The sequence below is a fragment of the Leiobunum rupestre genome, chromosome 5, assembly GCF_980474605.1.
Source record: "Leiobunum rupestre chromosome 5, qqLeiRupe1.1.hap1, whole genome shotgun sequence".
Taxonomy (NCBI): domain Eukaryota; kingdom Metazoa; phylum Arthropoda; class Arachnida; order Opiliones; family Sclerosomatidae; genus Leiobunum; species Leiobunum rupestre.
In genome coordinates, this window is record NC_143388.1 from 21,473,961 (window position 1) to 21,499,405 (window position 25,445).

General features: G+C 36.0%; 1 protein-coding gene and 1 long non-coding RNA gene across 2 annotated transcripts in view; one reads left to right on the forward strand and one right to left on the reverse strand.

The window, feature by feature from the left end:
• LOC149943787 (uncharacterized) overlaps positions 1-25,445 on the forward strand; it is a 413,771-nt gene that overhangs the window by 226,631 nt on the left and 161,695 nt on the right. The window lies entirely within an intron of this gene.
• Positions 24,982-25,445, reverse strand: part of LOC149943794 (DNA (cytosine-5)-methyltransferase 3A-like) — a 59,392-nt gene continuing 58,928 nt past the window's right edge. The window contains exon 19 of the mRNA XM_090175089.1: positions 24,982-25,423. Within this exon, the coding sequence (XP_090031215.1) occupies positions 25,300-25,423 (124 nt within the window). The 3' untranslated portion in view covers positions 24,982-25,299. The remainder of the gene's footprint in view (positions 25,424-25,445) is intronic.

Consider the following 25,445-nt stretch of genomic DNA (forward strand, 5'->3'; position numbering starts at 1 on the left):
ATTAAAATAAAGTTTAAAAATATTTCCATTCTACATTAACAACGAATATTCAAAGACGTCAAAACACTCTTAAATTCAAATTAACCGCGTCCCCCGGGTAATCCACGCACGCGCCGCCCAGGTTATCACTTTTTACATCATTTCAACTTATTCCGTACGATAAAACGTCATAAGATATACGTTCAAGTGTCTTTCGAGATAAGCGTAGATAAATGAACAAGTTGGCCTGGACACAATATGTTGATATACGAAAAAACAAATCGTCGCGAGAAATATCATAAATACATTGTCTTTTCAACGATTTTACCCCCATTTCCCCCCTTAAATCCCGGACCCCGATCCCGAACCCGACCCCGACCCCGGGATCGTAGTGTTGACCTTACTTTCCTTCTACTCACCACCACAGTCCCAAGTCAGCTTGCGACTTTAGTACCTTATTTACCGGTGGCCGGGTTACTTTGGCAACCTTTTAACCCCTTCTAATAATTAATCCTACCCATAGAAAAAGGGTCAATTAAGATTTAAATGTAACGTTGGCCCCAATAGAGAAAGCTGGATAGGACATTCCAGAATTAAAATAATTTCAGGTTTCACTATTAGCGTAAGTTAAAAATTTTATGAATTATATTTCGTACAGCTACATTGACTTGCTCGACTTGTTCTTATGTTGCTTCCAACGTCACTGCCTACGTCACACGCAGGATATTAGAAGCGCACCTGAGCGCGGAGATAATTTTTTTTAAAGCACAGGTGGTTCAAGCTATGATTAGGAATTCGTGTGCTTTTCTTGTTTGTTATTTTTAAGATGGAAAATCTTGGAAAGGGTATGTAAATGCTTCTACCAGGGTTGTAGAGATTTTTTACTTGGCGAAATATTTTTTACCACGGATGGCGCTAGTGACGCTTAGTAGCCCCTACAGATATTTCGTGGGCTTTACCTCATTACACTGGAGTATCAAATGAAATGGAACACTACCAAGTTTCCGTGTCGATCGATCGATCTCGGTTCGTTATGATCTCTAAATTAGTTAATTTTCTTCTTCTTCCGTACTTCTGTTTCTTTGGTCTTCCCATATTCATTGCTACTGCAGGCATGCTGCAGGCCAAAATATTTTTATCCGGGTTTCATATATCTTAAGTAGCTCCATTAAGTAATTGGTATAATTTCTGATTCTAATAAAACTAAGTATTTATCTGTTCTTTAATACATAAATGCTGAATAAAGTAAAATCAAACCACTTTTGCATAAGTGGTTTGATTTTACTTTATTCAGTATTTTAATGCATAGGGTTAGTTACACTATATTAATTTATTTAATACATAAATGGTCTGGTAAGATTAGTTGAAAAGGTTTTTAATTCATCTACTTTTTCCATTTTGAAGAGCTGCTGCAGCTTCCACCTTTCACAGTTCCCCTGACCTCTATCAAAAACAAAACACGGTTAAGCCTAGGTTTGCAGACCACGTTTCTCATGATCTGCTTCGATGAAATAATTTATCTTAGCCTCACTAGATGGCGGTCTAGTTACCCGTGGTGCATTCGAAATTTTCCCTGTAGTCGCTGGAGGTGGAAAATTAACAAGGCCTCACTATTTAACTCTCTCCTTTCGCACGGGGAATTTGCCGCCCGACAAAAATATGCTCGTTGATAATTTCGGTTCATGTATTTCTGGTAATATATACTCTGCCCTAAGTTCGAGGCGCCTAAGGAGATAATGCGTTTCTGAAACGTAGGGCAGTACTGGCAAAAGCGTTATATTTTAAAGCGCATGCTTCGTAATATTTAAATACAGAAGGGATCGTTCAATTTCGTACGCGCCTCATGCAAGACAATTCCCGCGCGCGCTATCCACTTGAGCCTTACGAATAAAACTAACATAAACACGTGACTATTTTATTGCTAAATTATGCCCTGAAACCTTTCGTTTTCTACCAGTATTAAAACAATCTCTAACAGAACATTTTCTACCCATTATATTTTAATAAAAATATAATGAAAAATGAATTAGTTTAAATGTTTTTTAATAAGAAATCAGTTAAACTTAATAATTATTTATTTAAATTGAATATAATTGAGCCTTAATACAAAAACTTGCAAACGCGTTTGTTTGTTACAAGAAATCATACATTTCAATTTCGCGTCAGAGTAGCGCAAAAACTCAATTGCAATATAGTTGCCACCACTAGAGACAGATGCCGCCACGGTAGAACGCTGAAGTTGATAAAGTCTCCTTTTTGAACGAAATTGGTCCCGCGCCAGCCAGATTTAGCTGTACCTCTATTTATTCCCAACTCAATGGTTAAAGGTTTCTTTCCCTTAGCAACAAAATTGTTAGTTGTGATTTACAGAGAAAGAAACTATGTTCGTTAAACCTCAAATAAAACGAAACTTGAGAGAGAGAGAGTATAAAATGCTTTATTTAAGCCAAACCAAATTTAGATATACAGGTTAGATATTGGTTACTAATGAACTTTTTACACTTACAAGCGCAAATCAATATATACATATTTCAAAATGTTTTTGAAAATCAAGCTGGAAAAATAATGGGTACAATTAGAAATATCTTCGTACATAAATACATATACAGGTTAAAGTTGGTTACAATTGAATAAATTAATAAATTACAAATGCCAATCAGTATACAAATTTTAAAATTGAAATAAAATGTTTTGAACATCAAACTAGAATAATACGGTTATAAATATTTTTGAAATTCTTGCAAATTTACACACCAGGTAGCATTAAACTCAACTAATTTATCGTGTTGAAGAGCCCACGTAAAGGCTAATTTGATACGAAAAATATACCGGGAGCGAAAACGATTGAAGGTACTTTTTGCAAAATAATCTGGAGTAATTTTGTGGTTGGTCGCGTAACCATCTCGCAGGCCACCACGATACAGGGTGTCTTTCAAAAGAACATAGGCCAGGTTACAAGCGCGGTGGTGGCGAAAATCAGAAATAAGGAACCAATAATGATACGAGTTATGGGAATGATTTAACAGTTTCGAGAGAATATTTTGAACGTCAATCAGTATGGTCGTAACGATCGGGCAGTTGAAATACATATGTAGGACGTCACCGACAGCGGGACAAAAAGGACAGTCTCGAAACGGGTAAGTGTCTGGGTCAAAGTGGTTTAAACGAGTTGGAACCGGGAGGGCGTTGTGGAGTAAACGCCACTGTGTTGCATTTTCATGACGGGCAGAAAACGGGCTTATCGAATTAACGTGCCAAAATTTGAGAGTATTCGGAGGGGTGAGATCAGGTGGACGAATTGGGTGGGGAAAATTGAGAGAAGTACGAATTAGTAAGATGGAGTTTAGTATTAAGAGAGCCTGGAAGATTTAAAACAATGATCGGGGAAAGTAAATCACCAAAAACATGATTGTCACGAATTCCGTGATTGTCAAAAATGTCGGGAAAGGCGTCAAGGACGCCTTTTTGTAAGGTTTTAAAAGATTTAACTGTCAAACGGGAGACAGATTCTGGTGATGATATCAGATCTGGGACGCCACGCCACCAGAGGGAGATGGGGTCTAAAAGATCCATGACGGTGGAAACACCGTCACGAGCGAATCTATTAAATAAATACCCTAAAAGGGGAGTTTTATCAGAGTCAGTGATGGCGGGATTGTCGTAAAGAGGGACATTGGATAAAACTTCAAAGTCAGAATTTTCTAGCGAAAGATTAAAATTAACAGTAGAAAAGACGGTAGATAACGAATCATAATACTTAAAAGGGCAGGTACGGGGACTTTTAGTTAAAAAGTGAATAGAAAGTGAATGGGAGATGACGTGAACGGATGCAGAAGCGGTGATATGATTGGGTTGAGTCGGGCAGAAGCTAGGAGACTAGCAACGTTGGCCACGCGAAAACTCCGGATTTCTTCCGCAATCGAGACCAGGCCGAGGCCTCCGACTTGCTTGGGGAGAAGACAATAGTTTCGTTTTACCCAGTGAATTTTGTCCCAAACAAACGCCTCAAGAGCGCTTTGGCAACGTTCAACAAATTCGGGTGGAGGATTTAAAACTTAAGTTTGTGCCATAGGACACTAGCGGCCAACTGATTGGCAATGTTGACTCGGCCATACAAAGAACAGTGAGGTTTTATGGGACTCCAACGCGCGAGAACACGAAGGAAATGCTCTTCGAGATCAGTCCAGTTTTTATTAATGACAGTTTGGCTGTTACCAAGATGGATCCCTAGTAATTTACAGCCATCGGATGACCAGTTGAAACCTAGGGGAGAGTCAACGCGACCGCGCCTAGTGCCACACCACAGGACGACAGATTTCAGGTTATTAACCCGGGCTCCAGAGAGAACGGAGAAAGTGTCGAGGTAAGTTCTTAGAATAGGGAATTCCGAGTCGTCACGAACGAGGGCAGTGAGATCGTCCGCGTACGTCTCGTTGGAAAGACGTCGGTGAGGGACCATCTCATGAGGGCGAGATAGTTCCGTATCGAGAAGGCGAAGGAGGGGTTCAATAGCGATAGAGAATAAAGCGCCGGAAAGAGGACAACCTTGGCGAATGCCGCGGTCAAAATTAACGGAAGGGGAGAGAGAATTGTTAATTTTAATATGAAAAGACGAATTTGTATAAAGCATAGCTAGAGGAACAGAAAATTCAGGGGGAAAGCCGAAAGCGCAAAGGACCTTAAATAGAAAATCATGGTAAATAGAGTCAAAGGCTTTTTCAAAGTCTACGTTAACGAAAGCTAGGGGTTCATTTTTGGCGTCAGCGAGAACTATGAGATCTCGAAGAACGCTTAAATTGTCAAAAATAGTACGAGAAGGGACCGAATAGGATTGAGATGTAGAAATGATATCGGAGAGAACAGGATTAAGACGAAGAGCGAGAACTTTGGCAAAAATTTTGTAATCAACGTTAGTCAAAGAAAGGGGGCGCCAGTTTCGAAGATCTCGAGGGTCACCTTTCTTTGGTAACAGACACATGAGGACTTTGAGAAGGCGGAGGAGAAAGAAGAATTATTCAAGTCGAGAAGTAACTCGCGGTAAACTTGGAAAAGAGCGTGACCTAAGTCATCTCAGAAGGTAATGTAGAATTCAACTGGAAGGCCATCCAGACCCGGGGAGCGACCCCGAGACATGGATTTGAGCGCCGCGGTAAATTCAGAAAAAAAGTAAGGATTTTTAAGCTTGTTGGAGGAGTCTGTAGAAAGCTGAGGCAAATTTTGAAGAAAAGGGGGTAGAGCGGAAGGAGTCGTTTCAGAATTTGGATTAGAATAAAGGTCAGAATAGAAGTTAATAACGGTATCGCGAACTCGCATAGGGTCGGATATTAAGTCACCGTTTGAATTAAAAACGTTTTCCATTGGTTTCACGGCAGAAACGCGAGAAGTCCAACGGAAAAATTCGGCGGAGGCACTATCAACATTGGCTACGTAAGCCATACGAGACTTCAAAAGAGCATCCTTCGCGCGTTTATTTAGACTATCATTTAATTGGGATCGAAGTTTTTGAGCGTCAGGGCTTTCAGGGTCATTTAAAGCGTGAACTTCACGCTGTAAGTCGCGGAGGCGACAGCGTTCTAGGTTAGATTGATAGTTACAGAAGTCACGGCAAATTGAACGGGCTTTAGGTTTAAATACATTGAACCACCAACACGACCACGAGCGGTCGATGGAGTTCAAGACTTGTTCACTGATAGATTCACGTATAAACTGTTTCACGTCGCTAACGAAGTCAGGGTCGTCAAGAGCTTTGACGTCTAATTTCCAATAAGCCGGTTTTGGGCGGACTTTCGCAAAGGGACTCGCGAGACGCAGAACTACCGGACAGTGATCCGAAAAGGGACAAACCTCATGAGTACAGGTTTTGACTACAGTAGCGCTATCAACGTAAACACGGTCCAAGCGTGCCCGAAAGATACGACCACGCTGAGGGACGGAAGACCAAGTATAAGAACGGGTGTAAGGTTGGAAAATTCGAAAGGCATCTTGCAAATCCTGGCCATTGACTAGAGAACGGAGGGACTGCGAGACGTTTACGCGACGATTAATGCAATCTCGACGATCGAGGGCTTCATCGAGGGTACAATTAAAATCGCCGTTCAAAATAAAGGATTCACCGGCAGGTAGAGATTCTATTAGATTGGATAAATGTTTTAAAACGTCTAACGCGGCTTGATCGTCGTTAGACGGAATATATACAGAAACTAAATGAGTAAAATTTTGAGGGGAAAATTCAAATCGAATATATACTAAATTACTCAAATAAATTTTGACGTCACGAACGAAAGAGCGATAATGAGGCTTAATACCGATGGAAACACCTGACCCAGATACAGAAGCGAAAGCGTGGTCGAAAGAATACGGCCAGTGTTTCCAGAGGTAAGACGCACCAAAACCGCTCGTAACGTTAGTTTCTTGGAAACAGACTATATTGGGGGAAGAATTTTGTATAAAAAGGCGGGCGTGGGTATTGCTCTCGGGGGTGCCTATACCCCTCACATTTAAAGAATAAATGGAAAACATTATAATAAAAATGAAAAATGAAAATAAAAATAAAAAGTGCGTAACAAATCGAGAACCGAAATTAAATTTAGAGAGGGCAAGGAAACAAAGATTTAACCAAAAATACATAAAAAGTCCAAGAAATTACTTCGACGATCCCGATTCATTCTGTAGCTCCCTGAGAATTCGTCTTTCCCACTGATACACAGCTTGTTTTGACATTCGGGACAAGGGACTTTTTCGAAAGGCTGCGTCATTCTTCCTGATGTCATTTAGTTGTTTTAGGAGAGCAGCTGGAGAGTTGGTATGCTGTCTTACGTGTTCAAGAATTGGAATTTTTGATCGGAACATGCTGTCAAACAGGCTAACGTACAAACGTTACCCGCTACATTGGCTTGATCGACTTGTTCTTATGTTGCGTCCAACGTCACTGCTTACGATATTAGAAGAGCACCTGAGCGTGGAGATATTTTTTTAAAGCACAGGTGGTTCAAGCTACGATTAGTAATTCGTGTGCTTTTCTTGTTTGTTATTTTTAAGATGGAAAATCTTGGAAAGGGTAAGTAAATGTTTGAAATAAATACGTATAACAAAAAATTATTTTCATTTTGGAAATAATTTGTTTAGTAAAAAAGCGAAGAAGACTATAAATAAGAAGGTGAAACCAGTGGCGTAGCTAGCATGGGTGACACCCGGGGCGGATATCATAGCATGAAGTGACACCCGGAGCGGATATCATAGCATGAGGTGACACCCGGAGCGGATATCATAGTGTGCTACTTACTAGTCTCTAGTTTGTGTAGGTTTTTTTTTACGATCGGGGTGGGCCACCCCCACCGTCCCCCTAGCTACGCCACTGTGAAACAACCAATGGAAATTGCTCAAAGCAACTGGATATTGTACCACCAATATTTAAGGAAAGCTCAATTATTAAACATAATTGTTCAACAAAAGCCAACGTATCGAAGTTACGTCATTTTCTTTAAAATATTGTATTAATATTATGTAAATAAAAGTAAATAGTGCCTAGGTCGATCACTCTCTCTCTCTCTCTCTCATGCGCTTCGAAATTCTTATCTTACTGAAACCATGCACTCTCTTTCTTGACAGAAAAACGTCCCGGGCAACATATACGCGGTTTACGAGGTTACCGCCCACTTTTAAAATTGTGTAGTTTTTTACCTGCGCCATCTATTAAAAAAAACGTGAACTTCCAATAAATATGGCGACTCTCTGCGTAATGTGATTTTTATAAATTTAGCAAATATCTCCTGTAAATTTTGAAATTAGTGTGTAAAAGTAACTAATGAGCATATATTTCTTGTGGAAAAAAGGTAGCAAGCTTTAGTAGAAATTATGTTTAATTCAGAGAAAACGGCATGGTATTAGAAGATAAAACTTATTTTATACAAGACGTTTCGAGCCGAGGCTCTTCTTCAGTCGTTCGTTAGTTTTAAGAAGAAGAGCCTCGGCTCGAAACGTCTTGTATAAAATAAGTTTTATCTTCTAATACCATGCCGTTTTCTCTGAATTAAACATAATTTCTACTAATATTCACCATGGTAAATAATAAGTTTAATATGTAGCAAGCTTTGTTTTTCAAATGGAATACAATATTTTAACTATAGGTAAAGTGTACATCTTTTAAACTATTAAACCAATTAGAGCACCAAGGCTTATTGGCATTTTTTTCCAGGAGATTTATCATTCAAAAATCCAGAACAGATTCCGAAGGATGAATGGGTTGATAGTGTGGAAAACTGGCCAAAAATTACTAAAGAAAAAATCTCTAATTATGTTATTAATAGCCCTGCATGTGATAATCAACCAGCGGAAGCAAGGAAAAGCTTGCAAGCTAACAATTACCTAGAAAGTGGATGGGTGGGGAAATTAATGTTAGCGTATGTTGGTGACAATTTAATTGCTTTAAAGGGAGATGTTACCCCATCCCAAAAGTTAACCAAGAAAGATCATAATGCCTGCTTTGTTTCGAAATCTGATGGGACAATTTTAACTGCGTTTTGCTCGTGTATGGCTGGAAAAGCCCGAGTATGTAGCCATGTGTCGGCATTAAGGTTCAAAGTGGAATTTTGGAATACAGAACTGCAAAAAGGTCCCTCATGCACGGATGGACCAAACCAATGGAATTCAGTTACGAAAAGAAAAATCGAACCTCAAGCATTTGTTGAAATGGATTTTTCAAAACATCAAATAGAAATTGTCAAGGATCACAAGTGTCATCTTAAAGTGTCATTTTTGGGGAATCCATGAAGAGAAAATGGAACATGGCAAGGGCAATCTTTATGTTATAATGTGAGCCCTTGGTCAGGTTCAGAATGTATTTGACAAATCTGGGTCTTCCACTCCCTTAGATCTCTATCACTATTTTTACATCCAAGGACAGCACATGTTCTACCCCAACTGCTCATTTTCTTATATAAATGTATTTAAAAATATAAACTTTCAATTTTAAGGGCCAAAAAAAAGCACGATCCGAGTACCATAAACGATTTCAAACGACAAACCACATTTTAAAATTACGAAATAGTTTATATTTCACCCACGAGAAGGCGCCTGTAAAAACTACATACTCGCAATGGCAGCCCCCATAGATTTCTGTATGTAAACCACGTATACCCCAGTAAACCCCCTATCTCTATTTTATAGAATCACCTATTATAAGTAACGAAAAACTATTCGTGCTTTGGACATCAGAGAAGTGAAATGTGTCGCAGAAGATAATCCACGGATTCAGCAAAAAAATCAAAGAATGTGGAATAGTTTGATAATTGTTAAGATACAATATCTATATAATAGTAATATTGGTAGAAGTATATGATTAATTTTCAACCAATATATTATAATTACTTCGTCGTTCATACATTGAGCTACTCGTTACTTCAAATATTTCTTTCTTTTGTTTGTATAAATTTATTTATTTGCAATATTATTTATTTCGAAGACGTTTTTCAGTGCGCATTATCTTTCAAGAGATTTGTAATTTATTTTTTTTAATATATACAATAAATAATAATTAAATATTTCTTAATTTTTAAAGTAGCACACGGAAAAGAAATCTTCGAGACTTTATATCCAAAACCAAGTAAATCAACTTAAGGAAGTTTGCATTCTCCCCGTTTTTGACGGAGCATTTAACATTAAATTAATAGTAAATTATAAAATAGTACCAATATAGTATCAAAGTTATATTTTTAATATTTCAATCATTTCCAAAATTTTATTTTGGGATAGCGGGTTTTGGATTTAAGGTAGCATATGATATTGTTATCTGTGCAAGGTTGGATAATAGTCATTTAGTGCATCCAGTCTTCTCGGAATCAGAGTTTTTGCATTGAAGGGGGAATCTCCTGTGCTGAGGTATAGACTTGGTTATCTATACAGGGTGGAGGATCTAAGAAATGGAAAAAAAGTGGAGGATTGAAAATTTACTGTCGATTCTCAACAGGAACTTTGGTGACGAATTGCGGTCTAAACTACACATTCGTTTTTGAAAAATCAATATATGAGAAATCAGTAATCAGGGGTGCGAAGAATTTACGAGTGATACCCCCTCGAACGTGGATTTCGATGTAGCTTACGGTGTTTGGCAGACATAATTTCGTTACCATGGCAACGAAAATAGACAACACCTATGTGAAACCTTGTGTATCTATGTGACCGTGATCTTAAATTGATACCGATATTGGTGGTCTTTATGTGTTGTATTGGCATTTTTTTAAATTAATAAAATTTTATAATTTGTTTCCACCATGTTTTCTAAATGACATTGACTAAAGTCAATATCCCAATTACTAATCGGTGTTGTTTTGTTTCTGTGTCTAGCTACCAAACTAGGCAGCTAAAGGCTAGTGGCATAGTTTAAATTTTGGTTACAAGTATCACCGCCTAACGATCGAGTTTTCAAATAAATGTGTGAAAGCTATCGGCTTTTCCTAAGGTCTTTCTGTAAAAACAGCTGAAAGTTTTTGTCTAAAACATTTAAATCCGAGGGTCGTCTGCAATTTCCCCAGACAATTAGTTATCGGGTATTAAGGCAGATGGAGGTATTTACAACTAAAAATATTCCGAACTAAGTACCCACCTAAATTTTCCATCTATTACCATCACGCTAATCAAATTCTTCTTTAATAGCTTTTACATTCAATAAATGACTTAGACTTTCAGTAGAACTAAATAGTTTTTGGGTTTTCAGACACGACAATAGTCTATTACTCTTTTCCGTTGTAAAACTATTGTTTAAACATGACCGTTATGCATTATAAATAATTTTATTTATGATCAAAGGTCAAGGTTTTGTTTCCCCATATCTCCTGTAGCAATGTGAGATGACTGAGCCTATAATTATTATTGCAATATGCATTTTACTTCAAATGTTGCAACACGATTTGCTAAAAGAGGCTCTCTGAAAAGAGCTTTTCTTTTATCATTTGGAATCAATAAAAACATCAATACCTTTTTATTCTTGAGATCAAAAGCAATAGCCTTATCAAGTTAGCCTGACTGGCTGCACTTAAATTAATTTCGTAAAATTTACTGAAACATGTCAACTTAAAGAAGTATAACTCTAATTAATACAGTGGCTAGTAAAAATTACAGATAATCTTTTAAAATATTCCGCTACATTTACAGAAAAATGTTTTGACTAAAGAAAGTGCCGAGGTATTTTTTACAGATAATATTAGAAGAATAAAAATTTCCCCAGTCCCCGATTTCAGTAAAATTTGTAGAAATAATCGTATTTTTAAGATAACAGAAGAAGTTCTGTTATTTCTTCAGTTATTCGTAACTATATCAGTTCATAATGTAAAATATACAGGGGTTTTATGTTGTAAAGTAAATACGACTTTACAGTTTTACACGAAAAAAGAAAAAGACGGATAAGTTCAATACATTTCAATATTATAAAATATTTCTGTAAAAAGTACAGAGATTTCACTCAGTGTGGCTTAATTAATTTTTTCAAATTCTACTGAACAACTTTATGTATTAGCGTTCGCTAATGACAAATATTAGTTTTTAGTTTGAATCATATTTTAATTGAGCTAGGAGGATCCTACGCCAAACGACCCAAACACCGCCTGACCGCTGAGCGTTTATTTTCCAATAATTCTAGTATCAAACAATTGCAGTATAGAATTTGCTTCTAGCCAAAACGTGATCTCCGCCATTACTGCTATTTTCACTTACTTAACAATGATTGTAATTAGTTCGTTTGGAAAAGGTAAGAAAGAAGATTTGGCAAGATTTTAAATATGAGTCGAGGGATTAACCATTTCTTTAAATTCTGTACACCGATTACAGCGAGTACAGCCTTTGGTATTGCAGAGTCTTTAATCGATTAAGTTTTCATTTTAATTACGGATAGTGATCAGCCCCTCGATATGAGTGAGAACGGTTCTCATTTGTTGGTAAAATTCTTAAAGTAAGCTTTTGTAATCAATTAAATATTGAGATCTCAATGTTTTGATATTTCATTAACAATATCTGTATATTAAATTGTGCTTGTCTTTATGTAACTGAAAGCAAAGATAATGTACTGCCTACCGAAAGCTTATCAGTCTTTTGTCTTTTGTTTTAATTGTCTAAAAACAAAACAAAGCGTGAGATTTCATTTGAGCTAGTGATGAGCTGAGCACCAATTAAATCTAATGCAAAATACAAATGATTATAAATATATCAATATTTTGAAGTAGTTTTTCTCGTTCTTCCATCTCAAAAACCTAAATTTCCTTAAGGGAACTTGTTTAATCTCACATTCATGAATACTTAAACGTACGTTGAAATTGAAAAGGCAGGTGGTAAAATTCTCGAGGAAATACAAAAAAAAACCAATGACTTCGTTGTAACAATAGAAATTTTGGGCCATCAACCGGGCTAAGTCGTTACTCCTTCCAAAAAAGCTATTATTATCTCTGAAAGTTACAAACTTTAAAAGGGTATATTTATACACCGCTATATAATTGATTCGGTTTAAAACAAATCGTCATGAATAGCTACGCTCCTGTGGATTTTGGTGATTCAAAAACTATTTTTCAAACGCTCTTGTATTTTGGCGTAATAACGAATAATAAACCGTTTAAGCTCTTGAAAAGCTGGCAAATACTATTTAACAGAAGATGCCTTATAATTGTACTTACACACTGCTGTTTGTGTCACCTTCTAATGAGTACAGCGTGTCACGCTTGGCAGACAAAGAACTGGAAGGAAATATTTTTTAACATATCAGCAGTGGTACGATGCATCGTGAACCTCTTGTCTTTACAGTTTTGTTTATTCAAAAGTAAACGTATATATAGCAGTACAAGAAGTATTCATGCTTTAAAAATAAATAAAAATTCTGGTACGTAAATAATTTAAATTAATTTGGTCAGGTCCCGAGAATTTTCCATTATTTTCTGAGGCGGGGTTGAAGAAATGGACTATCAAACTTAAAAATGTTTATCTCTGAAATATACTAAAATCTTTAAATAAAAAATAGATATAATAAACCTTCAAAGAGGTGATATCTTAAGTTGGAAATTTCAATACGAAAATTACATTATTCCTGACTTAAGGTGTGAGTATATCTAAGCAACAGCGGGTCTATAGTTAGTCTATTCTGTTAGTAACTGTTTCTTTTTTCAATGACTGCGTAATAAGAAATCTTGTTTCTTTTCGCTCGTCCATGAAATTTGCAAATCAGTTGATTTCTTTAGGTTTTTCGCAGCGTTTTGGTTCATTTAGGCACAGACCACCTACCGCAAGAGATACATGTATCACTGATAGTATTTCATTTTATGTCTCGTATGTAATACGACATTTTTAAGAGGGCGCCATCTCAAGGCAAATAGAGACCATTTTAAAGGTACCAAGATAAGCACCCGCGACAGTAAAGAAATTGTAGAAGCTCGCTTTATTAAATTCTATTTCGTAAAATAAAGAATTTGCACGTGTTATTTTCTGTTTGCTGTAAAACACCGCATCACGTTTAAGACACCTTATTTCGAGTTGAAGCATGTCCTTCTTGGCTTAGGTGATCTGTGATTTAGCTAAGGTTAATATTAGGTTTATTTAAGCTTGACGACATTTGTTTGTAAGCCTTTCAACCTTTTTTTCGCGTAGTTTTAGGGTAAGGTTAAGGGTAGTTTGTCGTTTGTCTCTTCCTTTTTGGTTGAAAAAGGATTCACATTTCTTTAAATTTAGTTTTTTGAAAAATTGTCTAAAGCTATAATTTGTTATAATTTATAGCTGCATATGTACTGTTGCCATTTACGTTTAATTATATTCCAGAAACCAAATCAAATAATTGCAAAGTCCAATTATTGCTCATCTTTACTTGGATTTATTTCACGTACCATATAGTTATCAACTTCATTTGGATTTTCAGACTTTTTGACTACAAAATATACGTCGAATTATATCTTTATAATTCCACAATTCTGAAATCAAACAAAATTTTGGGGATAACCGTGAGCTTGGTGGATCTAACAATATTTTACTGTGCCACCAGCATTACTAGTTTCTTGTACATATTTGCTGTGTCAGAAAGTGGTTCTTTAGTAAAGAAAATGGAAGAACTGATAATAGCGGTGAACCAAAGAAAACCTCCAAAGGGAGAAAACTTGGCTACTAAGCATACTGAAATTTTGGAGGCCATCGCCCGGTTAAACTTGGTTATTGGTCCATGGTATTTTTTCTGGTTGGTTGACTGGATGACCTCATTTTTGGTAGATTTTCCGAAGATAATCAATTATCTGAAAGGTATGCTTGTTTTTTTTTATGATCTTTTGAATATAAGTGTATTTCCATGGGCTAACAGAAGGTGATGGCACCTGGGTTCGGGCATTGACATGAAGCATGTGTTATGCAAAATACGAGCGACTAGCCCAGTGGTGGGCAATACGTTTTTATGATCAAAGTCAGTTTTTAGTTAGCAAAACAATCACAGACCTTCAGAAAACGCTTTCTGCTGACAAATTGGTTGAGCCGATTTTCTGGTTTCTGTTTTAAAAATCAGTTATTCTTTCCACTCTCTGAACCTGTTTTCCCCAAAAAACGACATTTGGAGATTGATGGCGTTAGTGTGCTAGCTCAAATAGGCATCGTAGCAAAAAAAGAAGCAAATAAACAAAGAAGTTCGCCAAAATTCTACAAAATTATAGAAAAATTTGTATATAGAGGTAAAGTACATTTTGGCTAAGTAAACAGCAGGCGGTCAGAAAAATGACGGCGGCCCACAAATGTGCTTCGGCAACCAATTACTACTGTTTCATTTTAAACTCAGCGCGGATCACAAATAACCCATGCACCAGCGTTTAGACATCATTGAGTAATATAAAAAATTTAAACTAATTAAAAATTTTCTTTCCTGGAAATTCTTAGTTTATAAAAGCAAAATAGGCCTTTCTATAAAGTAACATTGGCCTTCTTGTTTAAATGTATCAGGCGCGTCACTCGTGACGTAAAAGTAACGTTTCACTATTATAGCCTATAGACGCATAAGCTTTATTAATTTTATGTCTTATTCAACTTGTTAAAAAGTTCCACGCGCGTCTTGATATTTTAGCGTAAATGGGCTCGAGCGATTTCACGCGTGCCCCCTAAAATAAAAAAAAACGCGAACCTTTTACGCTAAAATATTAAACATTTTAACAAGTTGAACAAGATACGATTTAAAATTCGACGAGTCGCCCTTTTTATGAAGATCTAACCTTCAAAACTGAACTGAACTCCTATATATCTCGTGACGAAAGCGATACATTAAAACAAGTTTGGCAAGCATTATGACTTTATAGAAAGGCTAATTCATCTTAATTTACTCGAGTAGCGAGGGTCTGGTGCCAATTCTTTGAAATTATTAAATCAAAATTTTAATAATTTACTCAAAATACTTCACAAGCACAACCTCGCCTCAAGTTTGCGAAGAAACTCTATCATGATTAAATCTATATTGAACCAAAAGTGACATAATTACCAAAAGTGTGACAATCCCTATACTCTCGTATGCTAAAGATTTAATGAATGCTCGACTAGAGATCGACCACATAAAATACTATTTATGGACGTCTTTCTGGATCTTTTTCTAGTTTATGGTATTATATCGTAAGTAGACGAAAAAACAAAAAGTACACTAACTTTGCCCAGTGCTACTTAGTTCCTCCGTTCCTCACTACGAGGCGTTATTTGTTCGTTTTAACTTCCTTCCCTCCCCAAGGCATACTTTCTCTTCTCCCCTCCCAACTTGTATTTCGCTCGTAACATTCATTACGAAATAGGTCCGATTGACACACTTTTGGTAATTATGTCACTTTTGATTGAACCAATTAAATCTTTGAAATTATTCAATCGTGATTAAAATTATTAAATGTACCCTGATTATTAAAGTACAGTGACCTGACCCTCAGGAAATGCTTTCTTTTGGCAGACGATGCAGAGCAGTCATCATTTTTTGCTGTCCAGTTTATTGTGAACGTTGGCTCATCACTTTTAGTGTCTTTTTCAATCGCGGAAATCTTTGACTCTCAACGAGGTTTAATTTCAGCAGTTCATCAAAGGTTAGTGAATGACCTCGAAGATGATACGGAAAATAACTACGTCAGGTACTTGACCTTTAAATTGAGGTCTGCGATATCTGCTACTCAGATAATTCTGTGGAAATGTGTAACAGTTAATAAAGTTTTTATAATTAGCTTGTATTCCATTGCAGCTACCTATGTAATATTCGTGTTAGATGAACTGAAAAAATAATCATGTATTGAAAATCGCAAAGAAGGCATTTCGAAAATAAATTTGAGATTTTAAAAAGATGTTTTGAGTTATTTCATTGTATGATTAATCGTAATGAATTTACTTTTCATTAAATAAATTTTAGTATTTAATATTATTAGGTTAAACAAATTATGCACTAACCTCACTAAAGAATGCTTGGTGGTATCAAATTGAAACATAATGTTTATTAAAGTATAAAATATTCGTGAAGATTACCTTATTTGGTAGATAAATTTTACCTTCTATTAATATTGTGGATCTCATCTCTGAAAGGTTCCCCTATATTTGTAAAGCCCCAGGGTTTTGCGCCATTTCCCCATGTAAGACGGCACTGTCGATTTTTCACAACTCCCTCCAACTCTGTGCGGGGAGTATATTCTCGGCACTTTGAAGGAATGGTATGGAAAATGGGAGAAACCTAAACATAGACATGATGACGCATAAAGGAGTGTGTTTCTCATACTTGCTGGAGTACTGTGTTATTTCAAGAAATTACGGTTTCCTCTCACCTTTTCGCTGCTTACATTTTATTTTCTCAAAGTATGAAAATTATGTAATTACGTTTATTTTTAGATAAAACTTGATAAAGAATATTTAAAGGTATTCCAGGAATATCTTTAAATACCTTAAATATTGACGACACTTAGGCGAGGAATACTATTCCTGGCCTAAGTGTCGTCAAACCCTTTTAATCATCTTCATTTTAATAGTTTCCGGTTTAAGTTGCTACATCTGTACTTTCTCTTTTGTCTTTGCCACACAAGGGCGACGTTTTAGTCAGGTGCGCATAGTATCCATGCAGGCGTAGCTTTTTATCCAACTAGAGCCTGGAATGGGATTTATAGCACAAGTTTTCAGAGTTAGAAACTCAAATGAGGTTTTAGGCGGAACATTATTTCACTTCTAAAAGATCGTACCAATGACTTAACCCCTGGGTTCCAAACCTTTATTCAAACCACAACTTAATAAAGCTCGAGTACCAAAAAACGTCTAACCAGTACACATATGTCGCCTCAAATCCCAAAATCCCCCTCAACCGTAGCTCCGTTTAATACTCCGCACCTCCCGGTCGTCTCCAATATACGGTCAAATAACCAATTTTTCAGAATGAAAGGTGCATTCGAGACGCAAAGTTTTCGATTTCTCCCTCGCCGGTTTTCAGTGTCAACCGCCTGGGACGATTTAAGCGACAAGAAAAATTTCAGAAAACCCCCCAATTTTCTAACACTCTCTGAAAAGATACGCTCGCCATTGTCGGAAGTGAAGGTTTTAAAACCAAGACCTGTAGTTTGAGAGCTTATTTCACTTGGTCTACGATTAGGCCAGATTTCCAAAATTACCACCCTATTTTTAACCTAGCTTTAATGTCGGACCGACTAAAGGATTTCTTTTTCCGACCATCACCTATTTTACCCTAGTACCACGTGACTGGTTTGATGATTCAATTTCAAAATTTTCCGTAACCTTCTCCCGCGTTCCACTTTCTAGTCCCTTTAAGCTGTGGAATGCAAGGTGCACGAAACTGAAATAGTAGTAAATTTTTTCGTCGTAACAAATAGTTATTAAAGCCCGGACATTACCGTTTTTAAATATTATGTAATTAATTGAAAATTTAATCAAAATAAGGCCATTGCTTACTTCCTTATAACTTTAATTTGAAAATTCAAATTATAATTCGTTTGGATAAACTGTTTTGTCTTCTGCTTGAAGCGTTTCCTCTATTTTGAGCAGCCCTGCATAAACATTTGATACTTGTAGTATAGGATGTTAATTAGTCTTTGATGTTTTTTTTAATCATGATGGATTATAAATAGTTATTTTTATAAAGTAAAACACGAGAACCACCAATGGTCAAGAGAGTTTACAGTAAGAACGCGAACAAGTAATGAGACCAAAGAAGGGGGGGGGGAAACTAAGCTTTAATAGGGGAAAATGTGCGGTACTTCAGCCGATAGGCCTTCGAGGCGAAAAAATTAATTAAGGCTAACCAACAATTTGAAAATAAAGACGCGAGGCGCGAGTCGTGAACACGCGACAACAAGGGGGAATAAAACTACAAAAGCTAAAAAGGACTGTCATAAAAGAGGAATGTTCGCAATAAGTTTGATGAACAATTAAAGGGGGAAAAACGACAAAGAAAAACGAGGGCGAGGGAACAAACCCCTACCCGACAACCAAACAACCGTCCACGTTCGAAAAAGACGCCAGCCGAGCAACGTCGAACGCGCCATGAAAACTACTAATCTTCCCACGAAAGGCTGCCGCACTGAGGAAAACCGCCTAATCTTTAATTTAGCCACGGAGTTTCCGTCGGGGTTAAACTTTAAATTAGTTTTAAGCTAGGTTGGTTCGTTTTTTGGGGGGAGTTGTTGTTTTCTTTTGCGGTCATCCCGACTTCGTGTTTTTCCCTCGCCCCTCGTTTTTCTTTCGTCGTTTTTTCCCCTTTAATTGTTCATCAAACGTATTGCGAACATTCCTCTTTTATGACAATAATTTTTAGCTTTTGTAGTCCCTCCCCCTTGTTGTCGCGTGTTTGTATTCTATTTTTGTTGTCACGTGTACGTCTCGCACCTCACGTCTTTATTTTCAAATTGTCGGTTAGTCTTAAATAATTAACCTAATTATATAACTCATGCAAAAATCTAATACACCAGTAAAACTAAACCGATGGTTCATGTTGGTCTTTTCTTCAGTTCGTTTTCCATGGTCAGCATCTAATAACCGTTTGCTTCAATGTCATCTAATTTATGGGGTCGCAAATAAATGTGGCTTACTTTTATGAGTATTAAATAAAAACTACATGATTCGTGACTAGCTTTAGGAATTAGTTCCATCCTGTTTACTGGTACGGGTTGGATTTACTGGAGGGTGTTGGTTCACGAAATTCATATTTCGAGACTACTTTACAGTCATTGTGAAACAATTCGTCGTTTTTACCTCTCCGACGGGACTTTGTACCCTAGGAGGGGTTATACAACCACCGTGTCTGTCTGTGGGTCTGTCTGTCTGAGCTGCGAACGCGTTCGCATTTTCGGATCAAAGTGTAATCGCTGCGTACGCAGTTTCTTAGAATCAGGGAAAAGGTTTTTCCAAAAACGCCCTCTTTTTGCCATTGGGTGGTATATAATATTTTCATAGGCTGAGATTCGAACCCGAGCCCTCCTGTACGACAGGTGAGCGTTCTACCGCTGAACCACGGTTATAGTTACACTTCATTGAAAATTAAAAACTCCTCCGAGGAGAGGTATATTTTGGCTTGCCAACTTGTTAATTGTTGTAAAGAGATGTGGAAATATTAGACCCTTAACCCGTACAAAAAAGTTTTTATTGGTATTTCTTTCGAGACATTCTATAGAATATCATTAGAAAATGTATAGACAACCTTTAGAATCATGTTTATTTTTCTAAAGTTATTTGCTTTAGAATATCTTAAGAACAATAAATATATTTCCGTCATAAATATCTATAGAATATCTTCAGAAGTCCTGTGGGGCACTTTAAAGATTGTCTTTAGAATCACGGGTCATTTTCTAAAGGTATTTGCTTTAGAATACTTTTAGAGCATTTAATAGTATTGTTTATAAATATCTATATAACTTTTATTTTAAAGAAGAATGATGGGTAATTTTTCTAAACGTATTGGAGTAAAAATATGTTTACAGCATTTAATAGAATTCGGCTATAAATAGCTATAGAGTTCCTATAAAATACCTTATAGTGTCTATAGAGTTCCTACCGAAAGCTTTACGTATTTGCTCTAGAACACCAAAAGAATGCTTGATGGATTTTCGTTGGTACACAGACAAGCATGCGCTCTGAAATTGAACGTGTTTTTATCGGAGATGTTAAGCATGTTCAAAATCTCTGTCGTTGCAGAGTAATTAACTAGGAAGGAATCCTCCGTTTCTTTAACATTGCTCTTTATTGGCGAATTTTTACCAAATACCACCAAGAAGACTTTCAAATTAAATATCGTTAGTCAGCTTGAAACGTCTAGTCTCTTAAACATAAACCACTCTAATATATTTGGCATCTTCTGTACTTTGGTCGTTATGAGTTATTTCATAGTTTCAGTTTTGAATTTAGATGCTCCTTTTTCAAATTGAAGGTTCTTAGGGAGATCAGTCCATAACTGGGCGCCACTGTTCTTTCCACTTTCAGATACAAAGTTAGAGTACGAGTTGTCTAGGTAAAAATGGTCTTTGGCCCCTCTGGTGAAGAACTTATGTGGAGACTTTAGAAACCAGTCTTGAATATTTTGTTTTTAATTTTGCGCATGAAGATTAAAAGATTGTAGACGGAATTTATGGGGGCAATTTTCGTGGCCTTCGTTAGATAAAAATATTTGGTCGTTTTTGCGATTAATTTGGAGGTAGCATTTATAAATTTTTGGACTTTGACTAAATCAGATTTTGTTGTTAGGATGATATCGTTTTGTATAGATCTAAAGAGCCAAATTCTACTCGTTGCCTTTTTCACAAAAGATTCAATATGTTTGGTCCAATTTAAATTATCTTCAAACCACATGCCGAGATATTGAAATGAATCAGTCCTATTTATAATTCCATGATAAATAGTATTAATGATGCTAGTGGCATCTGCCATTAAGCGATTGGGGATAATATCATGAATTTGGTCTTGTCCCTTTTTAAACAGAGATCCTTAAGCAGCGTTCAGACTATGTGAAAATATTACGTTAGCATCGGTCGTGTCGTTTCGGTTATGTTGGTCGCGTCGGTTCGTTCATTTCACTGTTCAGAAAGGAACCAACCTTGCACGGAGATTAACATAAAAAGTGATTGTTCATCCAATCAGAGCTCAGTAATAACGGTGGAAAAATTGAAATAATTTTTTATCCACCTCTGATTGGTTATAGTATTTCGATGGTTCTAAAGGTCGCCTTTACCTAGAGTCAGCGCTGATGAGGCATAAGGCTATATGCCTGCTATGAACTTTTGAGCGGAACGAAATGAAAAAATGTAAACGACACGCGCGAAAATTTAAAGTCTCTGTTGAGAAGTCTGAACGGTGTAAGAAATCGAAAGAACCGACACGATCGACGCAAACGTAATATTTTCACATAGTCTGAACGCAGCTTTAGAGACTAGACTATCGTTTAGTCTGTAGTCTGGTCAGACCATTTTCCGCATATCCTGTCAGAGTTTTAAGGTAAGGACTAGCAGTGACAATTTAGCGTCATCATCAGCGTATTCATTTGCCTGCGAGTTTTGAAGTCTTTGATATAAATCGGATGTATAGACGTTAAACAGCAGTGGAGCCAGTATGCTGCCCTAAAGGACGCCATGTTCTAATCTCCGAGAAAGGGAGTCATGTCCATTGTGGAAAACCACTTACTTGCGATCTATAAGTTATGATGTTAGCTAGTTTAAGATCGTACCATCAATACCTGCCCCTTTCAGAGCTTGAATAAGGAGTGCACGTTGGGCCGTATCGAATACATTGGATAAATCTATCCATTATTTCATTTTGATCACTGTAATTAATTCATGGTCAGTGAAACTTATTGGGAGAACACTGACATTTGACAATCTTTCTCGGATATTGGTATAGAATGGTCAATAAGTGTCTTAGTAACCAACGTGTTTCTGGTATACGACGTCACAAGTTGCTTGTTTTTGAGGATTTAGGATTGGCAGATAGATCAGTTTGTATCTCCCATTAAAACAAGTTCTGTGTTTGGCTTATGACGAACAGTCCACTTGTCTACGCAATTCACAGGTTAAGTCTTTGTTAAAGTGTCTAGGTGGTATGTAGAATATCCCAAAAGTAATTCGTCCATGCTTCAACATTATAGTATAGACTGCTGAAACTAATTGTGGTGCATTAAATACCGTTATAATTTCAAAATTAGAAAAAAACATCACGAAATAGTTTCATTCTAATACGCTCACGAAATAAACGCATATTTTAAAGTCAGTTATTATTATTAATTAATAGTTTCAACTATTTATTGGCTTAGTAGATCTGAATATTTCCAAAATGTTTATATAAATAGTTTGATTTCGCAATTAAATGGTGTAAAACAGCCGGCAAATAAATACAAATTTCAGTGAGTTCCTAATTTTGGATTAGCCAGCAATAACCTCATCCGCAAACCATGATAAATTATCTTGATATTTATATTGATTTTTATAAAAAAATACAGGGCAAACTTTGAACTAGGGTCATTACAAGATAAAAGAAAATTCTTAATTTCTTTTGAAATTTATTTCGACGAGATTATCCTAATGAACGTACGTTTTAAGTTTATCGAGGTAAAATATCATTAGTATGAATAATAAAAATGAGGGAGAGGGTTTAAAAGTTTCTGTTGATACTGTCGAATTCAGAACAGACATACTCAAGCTCATTCTCAGAAAAAGATTGGCCGAAATTTTCAAAAGACTGCGAAAGGGCTAGATTGCGTTCCGGCGGGGACTCATTCTGTTAAAGTTGAGCTTCAACTTGAAATATGAGGAATTAACCAAGCAAGTAGTAAATTACTATGAACTGATTAATTTATTAGTACGACATATTCAGAAGCAAAACACTATACAGAACGAAACGGACGAAATTTAGTGAACTGGTTATAGATTATTTAGGGCTGATTATTATTATTGATAGTTATTAGTATACAGGGTGTTTTGAATTTTTCCGAATGGGCATATTTTCAGAAACTGCAAGAGATAGAGTTCCGAAATTTTCAGGGTATATTTCTAGTGTAGGATGGCTTTAAATCCTAGATTTCAGAAAATTCGGAAATAATTTCGGATTTTTGTAAAAAATATATAAACGTTTCAAATATATAAATATAGAGTGCTGTCGAAAATGTTGAAAGAAATTGATTTCATTGGAAAATAACACTTTTTCACGAAGATATGAGCTGATGAAAAAACAAGCTGTATCAGTAGACGAACTACGCACAAAGGCCAAGTTTTCAATTAGTATTTAATTTGAAATCTTTTGTTTTCAAGCATTCTCTAACGTTTATTGAGTTTAATCAACATGCCACTAAATTATTCTCGTGATCAGCGTGCTTTTAAGGTCGAGTTATTTTATGGTGAAGCCAATCGTTACACGCATAGGGTTAGTGAATTGTTCACCGTTCGATATCCAGATATAAGACCAAGCCACAACACCGTTTTTGGAGCTGTTCGTGACTTTCAGACTTACGGAAACGTCAATCCCAGATTTCGTGGAGCAGGTCGTCAAAACATCAACATGGAAGACATCGTTCTAGCCTATTTTGAGCAAGCGTCAGAGGTGCAAGCGACGATCTCGGACTATCGACGAACTACGTGTGTACACTCTGTTCAAAAAGTCTTTGCCCGTGGGAGATTTCGAACATTTTCGCCCGTCATTTCTTGTATAGTTGCATCAAGTCAAAGCGGACATCGGTAATATATTAATAAAATGTTTAGCTACAAATTGGCAAAAATCATTTTCAGGATAGACTTATAATTTGGCCTATTTTGGTCTAAAAGAGGGGTGGTCAACTTTTTTATTTTTGATCTCAGGTCATTTAATACCCGATTTTCGTGTTCTCCGGGGTTGATTTATATTTGGAAAGTGTTGGAATTATTCAAATCGCCGCATTGGTTCAAAAGATATTCACCAAAGAAGTTTTCACAGAAATTGAGAAATATCTAAACATCTCACCAAGCCATTTAAAATAATAAATGTTAACGGGTTTTGTCGCCATCTATAGTTCCTAGAAGTTATTTTTTTTGTTTAATTCTAAATATGTAACAAATTTAAGGTTAACATAAATATTTTCATGTGCTCATTTGCATTAAACACCAGATTAACTAATTTCTGACTTTCATAAAGTTATTTTAGCTTGCCCAACTTGTCACTTTTTCAAGTCGTATTTTGTCAGTGAAAAAGACTTCTATTTTTTTCATGCCAACGCTATTTGTACGTTTTCGGTGACGCTCTACAATTTTCTCATTGACAATTTTCTTATAGCACCTAGCGGTTAAAATTTAAATTTTCAAAAAACGTGAAAATATTTTTCGATTCAGATGCAATTTTGGTAGAAAGTGTCCACCGGCACATATAATGCACAGTACAAATTTCAACTTTCTAGAAAACATAGTTTTAGAAATAAATCACTTTTTCGAGCAAATAAAATACCCTGTATATAAATATAAGACTTTAAAAAATCATTAGTTTTAATCTTCGACACTTTCGTAGAGCGAATGTTTAGAATGTGCGGGTTTAAGCCTATGTTTCACCCCTCGAGCCCCAAACGCAGTGTTTATTGAGTGAAAAGGTCGTTTAAAGGGATAAAGAATTGATGTTCAACCTTCTCGTTCAGAACTGGTTCCAATGACGGTCAGAACTGTCTATGAAATCTCTCTTTCTTTTTAAGGAGCGATGGAGCGTTTAGCCCTTTATCTTGACTTTCTCGTTGAAGTATAATTTTATTTAAACTCCCAACCACTGTTGTTAACTGGTGTACTTTTCAAACATTGTCAGCTAAACTTGCATCAGTGTGACGGGTTATCTTATTTAAATAACTTCACTTGATGACAAGGAATTGTACTCTCTTGTCCTTCACAACTGTGATTACTATCGAGCCAACCAATTTTAAAGCATATTTATTCATGATAAAAGTGAAAACTTTTTAAAATCCAATTACAAACTACAAAATTTGTACTTTTAAGTTGGGATATTGCGTGTTTCAATCTTCTTATAACATTGTTAAAATGGTTTTACAAAAATAGTTTAAAAAGGAGCATATAAAATCCTTATTGTATTGCATATTTCTAACATTTACTGTAAAAATTTCAAAAACAAACTTATACCTACACAATTTTAAACGTTTAAATGTACAGTAATGATATTAAAAAAAAATAAAAATATTTAGATGTTCAGCTTAAAAATATGTAAATTTCAACACAAAATAAAAATGTATCTAGCTGAGAATTAAACTTGGCACAAATTTATATTTAAAAGGTAAATGTATATGAAACAAGCAAAAGTACTTCATAAAGTTCTAAAAATATTAATGAAAAGTTATGATTGGCATAAATGAAAATGACTGATATCCTAAATTTCTAAATGATTGGCATTGAGTTTATAGAAGCTTTTCATCGGAGTTAGTATGTGCTTCATAACTGGAAGAAGATGGTGATCATTCATTTGGTTGATATACTCAGGTTTCTCAAAAGCCCTAAAGTGATAAATAAAAAAAT